The following is a 14,762-nucleotide window of genomic DNA, read 5'->3' on the forward strand; positions in this document are numbered from 1 at the left end:
TGGACTTTACCATACCATCACTGGCCATACCATTCTATACAACGACAGGCCATACCACACCATACTATACCATTACAGGCCATACCATAACAAGCCATAGCACACTATAAAATAACAGGCCTTACAACAGCATACCATCCATATTAACCTAAACAAGGGCAGGGCATCCCATAGTACCCTATACAATGACAGACCGTACCATACCATACTATACAATGACAGGCTGTACCATACGTACTACACAGTTACAGGCCATACCATACAGTGACAAGCCATTTCATCAGATGCTTACAGTGGTTGGCTGTACAATAAGAAATATGAAGCCCTACCATACGAAGCAATGACAAGCCCTACCATAATATATATTGACAGATCATACCATAACAAACAATGGCAGGCCATACCATACCCTACAGTGCCATTACAATGACAGGCAATACCAGATCATACTATACAGGCCATACCTCACCAGACTATACAGTATTATGCCATATACAACAACAGGCCATACCACTTCATGGTATAAAATTATAGAAGATACCATACCATCGCATTCAATTACAGGCCATACCATACCAAACCATACCCTACTATACAATAACTGGCAATACCATACTATACCCTTCCTAACTGCTAGAACGTAAGCTGTCAGCTTGGCACTTAACACCCCAGAAGCTTACAAACTTACCTGCAGAGTTCCTCACGGTTCATCGCTCAGCACCTCCCAACCCCCTTCAATGCAAACATGGTACAGTTTGCCAATTTCATCCGCGCACACGACATCAACAGACTCTCTTACGCTGATGACACACTACTCATACTCTCCCTCTCGGACAAGACCCCCCAACACAAGAAACAAGTTAGCAAGGCCAAAGTTGCTAACGGTTTAAAAACCAACTGTTTAAAGCTTAACACTGACTAGACAGAAGTATTGCTCTTCTGCAATAATTCCTCACCATGGGACTCCAACTGGTGGCTGGCCACACTCAAACCCACACCCAGCCCCCACGCCAGAATCCTCTGGATAATCATCAACAGTAAACTGGACATGACCTCACAAGTCAATGCTTTTACTGTATTCTGCTCCCAGACCCTGAAGATGCTGAGGAAGATCTTCAAATGGATTCCAAACAACACTAGAAAAACTGTCACTTATGCTCTAGTCACCAGCAATTTGGACTACGGGAACACTCGTTATACCGGGATCACTAAGAAAATCAGCAGAAGACTATCGATCTTCCACAACCTCCCACACAGAAGTCACACTACCCCTCAGGAAGCTCCATTGGCTCCTCATACAAAATGCTACCATTTCAAACTCAGCACACACACATTCAAGGCACTACAGAACTTAGGCATCATCTATCTGAATAATTGCCTCTCTTTCCATCAACACACTAGACACCTCAGCTCCGTAGGATTCTTAATCACACACATCCCATGCATATACAGAATCAGACTAGAACGGGTTTTTCTCTTACATCAGTCCTAAATCATGGAACGCTCTACCACTCCTCATCCCAGTCTCCTCTTCTTGAGTACCACAAGAAGCAATTAACCAATTTACCTTAGGAGGGCTAGACACACACATCTGCTCAGTGCCGTACCATTTTATACAATGAAATGCCACTCTGGTCCATTCTATACGATGACAGGCCATGCCATACCACGACAGATTGTGCCATACTATGCGATGAAAAGCCATACCATACCATACTATACAAATGACAAGCTATACTATACCATACTTTACAATGACAGGCTATAAATTGCTGTTACAATGACAGACCTTACCATTCCATACCCACCATACTGCACAATGACAGTCCAAACCATATTATACAATAACAGACCATGCCATATAATTACAGGCCATACCATACTATGCAATGACAAGTTGTACCATACGATACCATACTATGCAATCACAAGTAAAACCATACTATACAAAGACAAGCAATACCATACTATGGAATGACTGGCCATACTATAACATAGAATGAAAGGCCATACCATACTATACACTGACATACCATCCGATGGCTGGAAATACCATAACACAACATATCTAACTATAGAATGACATACCATGCCATACCATACCATACCAAACAGTGACAGACCATACTTTTCGATACTGTAACAGTGTAGCCCCCTCCCCTCAATTTAAAACACGGCCCGTGGGAAGGGGTCCATTGGGCCTCGAGGAGGCACGTGGAGGTGTCACACTCCCCTCTCCACTATAAAATTGATAGAGCCACTTCCCCGGGCCCACCAATGATGTTTTTTTTTTTTTTTTTTTATCTCTGGAGTCTGCACTTTCTTTTTTTTTTTATTTACTGAGGTTTCCACAACTTTGGGGTAACATTTAAAAAAGAAAAATATTTATTTTGGCCCTGGTGGGTTCCGTTTGGGACTGGTTACCCACCAGGCCTAGGGAGGCAGGATATCCCCACCATGCTCCCCAATATGTTTTTTTTAAACATTTGTTGAGGACATGTGACTGAGACCTGTAGTCCTAAAATGTCTACCTCCACATCTCTGTTGATGTGGTATCAGCTAATCAGATATTATCTTAAGGTCTGTCGACTCTGCGGATCCTCCACAACGTGAATATACAAACTCTCTTTGAGCCTTAATGTCTCAAAAACTGCTGAACGGATTCACACCAAGGGCCAGATGTAGGTCGCCAATTACCGGTCGGTAACGGCCGAATTCGGCCGTTACTGACCGGTAATTGGATTTTGAGATGTAGGGCCCTTTATTTTACAAATTCAGTAAATTTACCGATTCGGTAAATTTACCGATTCTGTAAAATACTGAATCGGTAATTTGACCGATTCGGTAAATTCCAGATGTAGGTAGCACTGTTTACAGTGCTACAGGCCTTCAGAATTCGGTATTTTACCACCCAATCCAATTGGTTGGTAAAATACCGAATTCAGGTGTACAGCACATCTGTGCATGTACACCTGTGCCATGTGACACACAGACATGCCCTTAGGGCATGTATGTGTGCCACATGTCACACCAGCCTGTACTTGGGGTGCTAGAGGGTGTCAAAGTGACACCCCATGCAGCCTTGCAGGATTCGGTATTTCCCATTGATTCCTATGGGCTTCATGGCCCATAGGAATCAATGGGCAATACCGATTCGGTAGTTACCGAATCGGTAAATACCGAATCATACAGATTCGGTAATTCTAAAATTAGAATTACCTACATCTGCCCCCTTCCGATTTACCGACTCTTAAATACCGAATCGGTATGATTCGGTATTTAAGAGTCGGTAAATCGGAATTACCTACATCTGGCCCCAAATCACAAAAAGCATGGTTTCTGGACCCAGGCCTTGCTTTCTACTAAATTTGGTGTAATTCCATTTAGCAGTTTTTGCAGTATCGCTGGCCAGTTTTCCTATAGAAAAACGAAGAGGGAAAAAGCGACTTGGGAGCCCCCTTTTTCTTGACCCTAGCTTGATGGATTTCCCCAAAACCTTCCAAGAATGAGCTGAGGGGGATCAGAATTGTTTTTGGGAAAGTTTTGTGCGGATTCACCAATGGTCCAAAGTTACAAGCAAATCTAAAAATGCATTTCCGAAAGTCTATATCTATATTGATCTGTTTGTTTATCTACCTACATTAATTCATTCATATCTATATCTCTGTAGATATAGATATAAATATATATATCTACAACTTTTGTACAAAAAGGATTTTCTATACATGTTATAATTCTGTTTTACAGAAGTTGTACATACCTAAAAAGAAGCATTGGTTTTTGCCAATGCTTGTTAATAGCCTGATATCTTTTTGACAGCTCTTACAATCTGTTACTTCGGCACCCACGTGTTTCTGAGGTGCTTTGTCTCTTGGCAGAAGCGGGCCATATGGACATGCTGCGGCCTGAAATTGAGGTGAGACCCCCAGAAGGGCTGCGAGCTGTGTTGCGGCGGCTGACTTGGCATGGTCGCCGCTGCGGACCCGTAAGCGCCGTTCAGAGGTGGCACAGGGGCGCGGCCGCACTGTAAGGCGGCCGCGCCTTCAACTGAGGCAGGGGGACGCGGGGACACTGCTTAGGCGGCTGCGCCTTCACATGAGGCGGGGGTGCGCGGCCGCACTGCCAAGGCGGCCGTGACTTCAAAGACGATGCAGGGCGGTAGGCGGGCAGCGAATGCGTGGCCAGCGTTGGTGTTCAAAGCGGGTACTGGGGGCCCCACTGGTGCGGAGACAGTTGGGGATAGGTCAGGGCTGCGTAGGGGCCGCCCCCACTGATGTAGACAGCGGCCGGGCCTCCCCTCTCTTGATTGACAGCAGCGGGAAGGAGGGCCATGCAGGGAGGGGTGAGGAGAGTGGGTACTCAGGAGAACCGGGGGGCACGAGGGGTGGGGTTGGGAGACATGAGGACTGTGGGGGGGTGGGTGCCCAGAGGGGTGGTGTTGCAGGGTCACGGCCCGATGCCGTCCCTTGAGTTAGGGGGATGGTTGGAGAGGCCACCGGAGGGGCTCAGGAATCGGTGGTCGGAGAGGGATGGGTGGAGGGGCCCCGGGGGTAGGGAGGCGTGCAGAGTGCGTTGGGGACCAAGGAAGTTTGGCGCAGGCTGGCCGGGCAGTAGGGTGGTGGACGCTTTGGAATGGAGCAACGTGGAGGGGGAGGACGTGGGTTTCCCGGGGGTGATGGCGTGGGGCGACCCGGTCGGGGGGTGGGGCGTGGTCTTGGGGGGGCGCGTCTGCTCAGCAAGGGGGTCATTCTTCAGGTGCATCGGGCACGGGCAGCGTGCCGGATAGTCGGTGGGTCGGGGACTCTGGGTTTGGGGGTCGGTGAACAGGACTAACCCCGGCATGTCAGACTCCACTTCTTTTTGGCAGGGGCGGCAGGCGAGGTGCTCGGGAGAGTTGTATGCGACTGTACCCCACCGAGAGGATGGGCCGGCTCTGCCTCATCCGGACGGCCACACTCCCAATAGGGACGTACAGGGGGTTGTGTGCAGGAGGAGGGGGGACCGGTCGCCGGTGCCCCAACCCCGGTGGGTCGATGCGGCCTCAATGGGACAAGTTCAAGTTGCTGCTAGTACATCCAGGGACTCAGGCAATAAGGGTGCAGGGCAGTGGAAGCGAGCATTTATTTAGGGGAGCTACTTCGCACTTCAAGCTATCCTGGCTGAAGAGGGGTGAAACCCTGAAACCGGTCCTAGGATGCGTGTTTTCGGTCCAGGGAGGACCTGGCTTGGCAGTTCGGGCTGGACTGTTCCCATGAGGCACAGGGTCAAGACTGATTTGCATATGGCCAGGGCTTAACTTGGTTGGCATGGTGAGCAAAAAAATTATGGATTTAACCCTGATCTCTTGACTGGTGGTGAATGTTTTGATTTGTTCTGCATTCCGTTCATAAATTGAGTGTCTTTTGGGATTTTAACAAAGGCACCTGCGCAAGGCAATACTGCAAGTTTCGTCACGAATGTTCCAAGTGTGCAGGAAAGCACCCCATGGTGCAATGCTGTGGGAGAGGTGGTGAGGGACAGGGTCAGCTGTCCAACCAGGCTGAACAGTAGCCGACAGGGGGACGGTGCGGAAGGGGAGGACAAGGGACTTTGGGCAAAGGCTCCTACTCCCATTAAACAGGGCAGTCTGGAAGAATTTTTGGCGTCCTATCCACGGACCGAGGACGCAGCACTGTTGCAATGAGGTTTTCAGGAGGGATTCTGGCTGGGCTGCAAGGGTCCGTGGGCGGCCAGGTGGACTGAGAATCTGAAGGCCGCTAAGTAACATGATCCGGTGGTGCGGGAAATATTGTTGAAAGAGGTCCGGGAAGGGCACATGGCGGGTCCTTTCAGGAGTAGCCCCATTCGGGACCTGATCATCTCCCCAATCGGAGTGGTGCTGAAGAAGGAACCAGGAAAATACAGGTTGATTCAACACCTGTTATGGCCGGATAGGCGTCGGTTAATGATTTCATAGCAGCTGAGTTGTCATCCATATCCTACTCATCAGTGGACGTGGTGAGGCAATTGGTCACGACAGTAGGGACAGGCGCCCTCATGGCAAAATATGACATGAAGTCGGCATTTCGGCTGCTCCCAGTCCATCCTGAGGATTACCAGTTGTTGGGTATCCAGTTAGACAGGTCTATCTTCATAGACAAAGCACTGCCAATGGGTTGTTCCATATCGTGTGCCTTGTTTGAGCGCTTCAGTACATTCTTGTAGTGGGCTTTTTCATGGCTCACCGGCAAAGAGACGGTGACACACTACCTGGATGACTATTTTCCGGTGGGATTGCCCGGTTGTTCAGACTGTCAGCAGCAGCTGGCTAGTTTTAAAGAGCTCATGGGCTACCTGGGGGTGCCTCTGGCGCCAGAGAAGATGCAGAGTCCCAAGAAGGTGTTGTAATTTCTTGGTATTGAACTGGATTCAGGGGCGATGGAAGCCCGTTTGCCGGGGGACAAAAAAGTGCATATGCTGTTGATCGACAGCTTGCCGACCAAAAAGATGGTGACAGTCAGGGAGGTACAGGTCCTGCTGGGGCACCTGAATTTTGTGTGCAGAGTTGTGCGAGCGGGCGCACAGTTTGGAGATGTTTGGGTTTGTCGTTGACTGGTTTAACCCTCCCGCACCACCATATGCACCTGTCGGCAGGCACTAGGGAGGACCTGCGTATGTGGCGGAACTTTTTTGGAACACTTTAACTGCATTCCCATGGCACTTCCTGTAGACTGGGAATGAGCTGTTACCATCTCCTCGGACGCGGCAGGGGCAGGAGGTTTTGGTCTCTACTGGCAGGGCCAGTGGTGCGCAGAAAAAGGGCCACCACATTGGAAGAATGGGGGAGGAGTATTGCGTTTCTGGAGCTCTTTCCACTGGTGGTGGCCGTGAAAGTGTGGGCGCAGGATTCGGCGCACTGGAAGTGTGATATTTAAGTTGGAAAACATGTCGGTTGTGCAGGTTGTGAGCAGGCAATCAGCCAGGGACGCTCAAGTTCTCAAGTTGTTGAGGGTTTTTGTGCTGCGATGTTTGGAGCATGATATTTTGTTTCAAGCCAGACATGTACCAGGAGTGGACAATGACATTGCGGACGCTTTGTCTCATTCACAGTGGCAGAGGTTCCATGGGCTAGCCACGGAGGCGGAAGAGGTCAGGATGCCGGTTCCAGCGGGGATATGGTCTGTAGGAGACAGAGGGTAGTTCAGTTGGTAAGAGAGACGCTGACCCCTTCCACTTGAAAGTCATATGAACAGGCGTGGCGGGAATTCCTTGACAGTTAATGCGACGCGGCGTGGGCAGCTCTGGGTACGGGAGGAGCAGGTAGTCCAATTCATTTTGACCATGATTGACAAGGGTCTGTCCAGAGTGACAATAACGGGCAAATTGTCGGCTGTAGCTTTCATGGGGAAACTGTGGTGGGGTTATGTGCCTTCGGCAGGGGAATTGGGTACTCGACTACTGGAAGGCTGGGCGTGGGAGAGGGGTTGCAGACCTCAGCGGAGGAGCCCCATATCAGTTGGGATTCTGGCCGGCTTGATTCGGCTTTTGCCCTTGGTATGCCGCAATACGGAAGACGTAGTTTTGTTTTCCACATTAATGTTGTGGATGTACTTCGGGCCTTTCGGGTTTCGGAGTTGTTGGGTGTGAGGGGGACAGGAGGAGTTTGGTGGGGGAAGTTGAATTGCGGGTGAACGAGGTGGTGATACAGCTCAAGCGTTCTAAGACGGATCAGCGGGTTTGGGCACATGGGTGGTCATGGGATCGGTGGTGGACAAGGCAGTGTGCCCCACGGGCCGGGGGGGGAGGTTGGCAGGGGGGTTGGAGCGGGACGACGGGGAGGTTTTTCAGCGCAAAGGGGGCAGCAGGGTGTCAAGAGTCTCAGCTGCTTTGGGTTTTGAGGCGAGCTTTTCAGGGATATGGGGAAGATCCTGGGCAATATGGGGCTCATTCATTCAGCATCGGTGCGGCCACGGACACAGCTAAGAAGGGATGGGGAGGGAAGACCTTATGCACTTGGGGCATTGGAAATCGGATTGCTTTAAAACATACATCTGATTGAGGGGCTCTGGGGAGAGGGACGCATGATGTTTATTTCCTCCTCATATATGTGTCTTTGCAGGTGCGGTGGCAGGCCTGCTGCAGCGGCAATTGTCTATCTTCATTGTAGGACACTCGTTTATAAAAAAGGCTGAACGTTAGGAGTATGGGAAAGGAAATGGTTTCAATCTGGGCTTGGACTTGCAGTTGTTTCGGGGTCATTGGCGGGGGAAAGGAGGTATGCGATGGCATGAGTTGTTCCCAGTTTTAAACGGGAGGGGGATCAGAGGTGGGATTTGCCCGGATGTTTTGCTTATTCACTTGGGGGAGAATGATCTGGTGCAGTGTAAAGGTTTTGCCCTGTTAAAACAGATGAAGAGGGACATATTAGAGAACAAACAGCAGTGGTCAGGTTATTACAGGGTCTGGTCGGAGTTTATTCCCAGGAGACAGTGGAGGGGAGCGGAGCGACCAGCCGCGTTAGATAAAGCAAGGAGGAAGATCAACCGAGACATGTGTTTGTTTTGTGACAGGGAAGGTATTGGGAGAATGGAGCATCCGGAGCTGCGTTATGCAGCAGTCTACTGTTTTTTAGAGAGGATGGGGTGCACTTGTCCTGGTATGGAATGGAGTTGTTTATCATTCAGATCAAAGAGGTTTTGGACAGGGCATTGGACATCCGTATATATCTGAGGTGACAGGGTCCCTAGTTGGGGGGGTGGTCAGAAAAGTCTGGGGGCCAGAATTTTCTGAGTGGAGTTTTTTCCCGGGTAATAGTTGGTAGGTCTGTTTACAGTTACAGTTTTTTGGTTGGGAAAGGTCACTCTGGGAGCACGCAGGAAGGGGAAGAAGCATAGGAAGGTTACAGAGATAACTAGGTTAGGAAAGGTTAAGAAGTTGCAAGTTTTTTTTTAAATGGTAGCAAAGGGAAACTTTAGGGGAAGGGGTGGGGTGTAAGGAAGGTGGCAAATATTTTGTGAGGTTTCGTTTTGTACGGCACAGGCCAAGGAATTTGTTTGTCAGGTTTACCTGTCTTCAATAAAGCAGCCTTTTTCACGCTAACAAGCTGGTCTGTGGTCTGTGCTGCACTACCCTGCTGGGCCAAAGAACATTGCTCGCTGCAGTTCAACGTTGTGACCCCCATGGATCGACAAGAAACTTGCAGCGCTGCACCCTTTCTGCTTATTTGATCCGGTGTTGAGCATAGCCTTCACCCCAGGCTAGGACACCCGATGACTGTGCTGATCCTGTCCCATACAGCGCAGGATAGGCTGCCCCATGCACTGCTGGTTAGGTGCTTCGATCCTGCTTTATCGTTGCTGGTCGGAACTTTCTAAACTGCCCCTGATTTAAAGAATCCATCCGTTCTTCCTCTTTAAAGAGCTTTCTGCCATTTTCTGACTCAGCTCAGCATGCTGCGACATGCCCCGCTGACTGAGGCGGCTCCATCTCCTCAAAGGTATGAGCCACTATACAAGAGCTATAATAGCAGAGAGATAATAATTCTGTAAAAAACGTTCTAAATGGAAACGCACACCATCTGCCTTTGTCCTATTGGAACCTTTCTCATTGAGCACCATGGATCATTAAAGGATTGTGCTGACATGCTGACTTTCCCTGTGCGCTCACATGTCCATCGAGTTTAAGGGGCGGAACGTGTCTGAGCTCACGGAGTCTAACAGACTATTATAGAGTCTCTTTTACCCACTGTCAGATTGTGGATGCCAATTACAACAGTGAAGGATACTGGAGAGCATTATTTAAGAAGTCTGCCATTGAAATAAGATTGAGCTTCTCCATCTTGGGACTCCTTGGACCATGGTGGCAAAGCAGCCACTGGCAGGGTTGCGTGGCTCAGCTGCTCATTTGTTCCTGGGGAAGTATGACAAGTGTACTTTGATCCTGATTTTCCACACACCTCTTGCCCTGATGAAACGACACACTGAATGCAATTGTTGCGAAACAGGTATTGGCCTTTTAGTTTGCAGTATACTTTTGAATCCTTTCTTCTAAGTTCTCTTTTGTATGGGATAAATACAAATTAATATTTTTCTTAAAATTGAAAAAACATTCAAGCCTCTGATATGTATTTAAGATATTTTAAATAGTAGACTCTGCAACCTAGAGGCTGGATGAGTGGATTTACAAGTATCATTGACTTGTCTTTATAACCAACTCAGACTTATTGTATTGGGGATAAGCTTTCCCACAAGGCAACTATCCGGTATACAGTAATTAAATATGTTCAAAATTATAGTTACAGTTGTCAAAACTGTATAAAATCTCTCATCAGAGGCTCTAATAAGTCGTATCCCATTGTAAATCCATACGCTTGGCTTGAGTAGGTCACCCGTACCAAACCCCTTGCATACTATGGTAATGTGTGAAACTCCATTTTCCCAAATAACTGCCTATGTGCTTTGACCTCAGTGTAATAACAAACAACTGACAAAAGACTATTACCTTTAACACATGTTTTTTGCATTAAACATTGTGAGACAGACCTACTGGCTTTCTCACAATGTTTTTATAATAAACAGATCAAGCCTTAGAAATCTAAGATAACTTTACCCAGTGCACCAGTATCGTCCGTAGCCTTCACCGTTGACTTGACAACACAGGCCTACTGAATAGTGCATATGCTGGCAAGTTTAATAAATACTGTGATAAAACTATTTCCACAATTACAGTTGACAAAACAATATGGAGTCCCTCCTAAAAGGCCCTAACCAGGATTACCACAATGTAATACTTGTACAATACTATTAACGTAATTTTCAATTAAGTAAAATAAACAAATAATACAAATATTAATAAATAGTCAATTGAAAATATTTTTAAGTGTGATTTAAAAAAATCTAATTAAGTGTATTTATTTTATATTTAAAATGACAAAACATGTACAGAATGAATTTAAATTAATGTAATCATGTTAATAAATGAGTTACACTTATTTTTAAATGGTAAAATGTTTTGCAATATTTTATTATAAAATTATATGTATTTTCTATTTATTTATAATTATATCACATTAAGGGGTCGATTCCGATTCAGGAAACAAATCCGTACGGCGATTCGTATTCGTAGCCGTTTCCATACGAATTGTACAATCCATCCGAATCGCGTAGTACGATCCGTAGGAAAAGAATACGTACGAATGTGTGCGAACCGTACGAAAAGCAAGGGAAAATCCGTACGATACAGGACCCTCACGGTGAACCGTACGAATCGTAAACATGCTGTGCGACCCGACAAGTACGATCCGGACCGGGGAACGAGAGCACAATTCGTACAGAGAACCACACATTCACATACGGACCGTACCCCTGCAATCATGGGGGTACGCACCGTACCCCGATGCTCTGTACCCCCTAAGCACCGTACACCTACGCACTGTACACCCATGCACCGTACACCCATGCAGCGTACACCCACGCACCGTACCCCGATGCACCGTACCCCTACGCACCGTACCCCTGCAATCATGGGGTGCACTTGCGTACCTGGGGTGGGGTCCGTTTCGCACGCGGTTCAAGTCGAAATATGCTTTTACGGATGTTTCAAACTCCCGTAGAAAAAGAGTCGTACGGAGTGTTGTCGTAACGAATCGTACTTGCTGGTTCGTAAAAAGCTGCTTCAATCCGTACGGACGTCGCGTACTGCGTGTCCCGAATGCGATTTGTACGTATTTTTAAGTCGTATGGGCTTTCGTACGATTTGTACAGAGATCTGCTTTGGGTTCAGATCGTACTTCATCGTACGTACGGGGACGTTGAAGGTGTACGATTCGTATGGGAAAAATGCTCCGTACGGCGATTCGTAGGGATTTTACCGAATCGAAATCGACCCCTAAATGTATGATTTTTTTTTTTTTTTTAAAGAAAATAAATAAATTAATTGTAACATTATTTCCTATAAGGTTCTATTGTAAGTCTCTCCCTCCATTGTTTTTTTTTTAGGATATTTCAGTACAAGTGGATGATCATGTGTAGTACTTGACTTACTCCAGGTCTCAACTGGACAATATTTAAACCCATTTTATGTCCTTTTTTACTTTAGTATCTTCACAAGGGCAGCTTGTGAATACCAATTGACTTACTAATTTGTGGGTGGGTGTCTGCCCCTCTCTAAACCCTTTCCGTAGCCCTTCCCAAATCCTTCCTTACTTTTTCCTAAACCCCTCCAATGTAATATTAAGTATTCTCCATTGTCCAGCTGTTCTCCCTTGTCCAGTCCACGTTTACCACTAAGGGGCCGATTCCGATCTGGGTCGGAAAGCTCTCTAACCGAGCCAGATCCAGAGTGCTTTCCGACCGAGTCGGACTCATGCAGTCTGTCCTACCGAGCGAGTACGATGCGGCTGCATGCTGCCGGATTCGGTTCGGTCGGTTTCTCGCATCATACTTGCTTGCTCGTACAGCTGTACGAGTCGGGTGGAGAACACGCATATGGTTCGTACGTTTCCAGCCGAATCGCGTTAGGAGCGAGATTGGAATTCGCCCCTAAATGGTAAACTTACATGTGTGAGGATCTTCCCATAGAAAATATGAGAGGTAGAACTACTTTTCAGAGCACTGGCGTAACGAAACTTGAGGGCCCCCTGCAAGGTATGCGTAGAGGCCACCTCCGGACTCCATCAGGAGCTCTCCAGCCTGAGTATTCTGCTGAGGGGCCCCCTGAAGCTTGGGGGACCCCCGCACTGCGGAGCTGCACGGGCATGTGTTATGCCACTGCTGCAGAGTACAAATGCAATGTGCGAATCGGGCCTCTGTCTCACTGGCATTCTATAACCAGTACAGAAGTGAAAGATGTAGATCTTTTATTTATTCAAGATTGTGTGTCTAATATAAATTAAATAGTATGCTTACGCTAGGTAACAAATATCCTTGTGTTGGTTTTAGGTAACAGAGTGCAAAGACCCTGCACGGCTACTACATCTGGTGCTACGTCCTGCATTCCATGCATGACAGGGACATATATGGATCATCCTTCTGGTCTTACAGAGTGTTTTAAATGCAAAAGCTGTGATCCTGGTAAGGAAAGTGCTTTTCAATATTCAAGTCAATTTCAGTTTGTTCCAAATAATATTCACGTGTTATCCCATAACAAATGTACAGATTAAAGTCAAAGAACGTATTTTGACCATTGATGGGGTAATAATACATGTAAAAAAGGCTAGGGTTTAGTATATATTGGTCATTTGTCTGTACTTCGTATCAATGAGGATTATGTACTTTAAATCTAAGTCGCAATAAAGTTGCACATGCCATCAGGCTTACGTCACAAAGCCAAGGGTCCAAAGGCACTAGTCGGAATTGTGCTAGTGTAGGATTTCTGCTTGGTTTTGTGCAAACCTTTATGATATTCTCTTCTCAGGAGTACTACTAAAGTCTACATCAGTAGTAGATTTCAAGGAGTGCTCATCTGCATAATATTTCCTTATGTGGTGTGCATGCCAAGTGGAAATCTCATCTCTTGGAAATGTGAAACAAATGTGGGGTTTATTGTGAGAGGTTTTTCCTGGCATATGATGTCCACTAGTTCTAGTGGCCACCTTGCACCAGTCTAATCGACCCTTATTGATGGTGGTTGTAAAGTCAACCTTATAGAAAACTATCCTAGTGGTAGCATGAACCAGCAGTCTTCAGGCTAAGACTTCAGTAGGCGAGGTAAGCAAGTTGTTTTACCATATATAATCTCTTGAGTACCAAATGAAAGGACACCACACAAGGTATATATCAAATATATATATATATATAATCTAAACACAACCCTTCTGCACTCTTTATGAGGTCAGAGGTAAAAATACAATACAAGTCACACAGTTAATATACGATAAGTTGCACAGTATACGTTATGCCCCAGGGGCCCTCACAAACCATATACTAAGGAAGTGGTATGAGAACCACGAGAGAGTTAGAAAGCAGGCCTGGGGCCTGTGGAATCGCTGGGGCTACACTAAACAACCAAAGGTTAGGAAGTAGGAGGCCCACAGGAGACGCGTGCAGTGTCTAAACACAGGCACGGGTTACCATTGACTTTCTATGGGAAATGAAAAAGTTACAAATATACAATTTAAGGACACTTCTCGATGGACTAGGATGGAACCCTTTTAAACTAGGACACTTCGAGAGTCAAGACCCACGGGAGTACCGCAGTACTCGTGGTACCTCGTCCAGGGAAGCCGGGTGAATAGGTGTCTTTTCGTGTCGGGTTTCGTCGTTGTTTACTATGGAGAGCTGCAAAGAAGTGCTGCAGGCGACCACAGGAAAAGTCTCCGGGTGGATCAAAGATCTGAAGAACCTGAAAGCAGAAGGGACAGAGTCTGGGTCACTAGCCAGTGACCAGGAAGGAACCAGGCGATGTTGGACGATTTCAGGTGAAGTAGTCGAACTTGTCTCTTCAGCCACGAGGTCTAGGAGGCATCGACGATGAACAGGCACTGGATTCGAGCTGTCTCACGATGGATCTGGATGACTGTGGTGTCGGTATCTGATTGGACCCAACAAGCCTTGGCAACTGCAACCCACACAGGATGTCGAGATTGGCTCTGTTGCAGACCCTCAAGGTCTGTGGGCTTCTCCTTTTCAAGCCTCGAGCATATCAACAAGGAGAGAGGTAGGGAGGGAGAAACACTCTTATTCCCCACTTGACATTATGAACAACAATGAAAGAGTGTTATTTGTTTGGAAAACACACAAGTATTAGAGCACATAGGAAAACAACATCTATTTGGTGTGTTTAGA

At 47.0% G+C, this 14,762-nt stretch overlaps 1 protein-coding gene across 2 annotated transcripts in view; it reads left to right on the top strand.

Annotated features, from left to right (window-relative positions):
- The window catches only part of TNFRSF14 (TNF receptor superfamily member 14), a 466,810-nt gene that overhangs the window by 165,706 nt on the left and 286,342 nt on the right, over nucleotides 1-14,762 (top strand). Inside the window, exon 3 of one of the 2 annotated variants that reach the window (XM_086921550.1) lies at nucleotides 12,918-13,049. The exons of the other annotated variant lie outside the window; for it this stretch is intronic. Within the exon in view, the coding sequence (XP_086777676.1) occupies nucleotides 12,918-13,049 (132 nt within the window). The remainder of the gene's footprint in view (nucleotides 1-12,917; nucleotides 13,050-14,762) is intronic. 2 annotated transcript variants of the gene reach the window in all.

Source organism: Lissotriton vulgaris, chromosome 5, assembly GCF_964263255.1.
Source record: "Lissotriton vulgaris chromosome 5, aLisVul1.2, whole genome shotgun sequence".
Taxonomy (NCBI): domain Eukaryota; kingdom Metazoa; phylum Chordata; class Amphibia; order Caudata; family Salamandridae; genus Lissotriton; species Lissotriton vulgaris.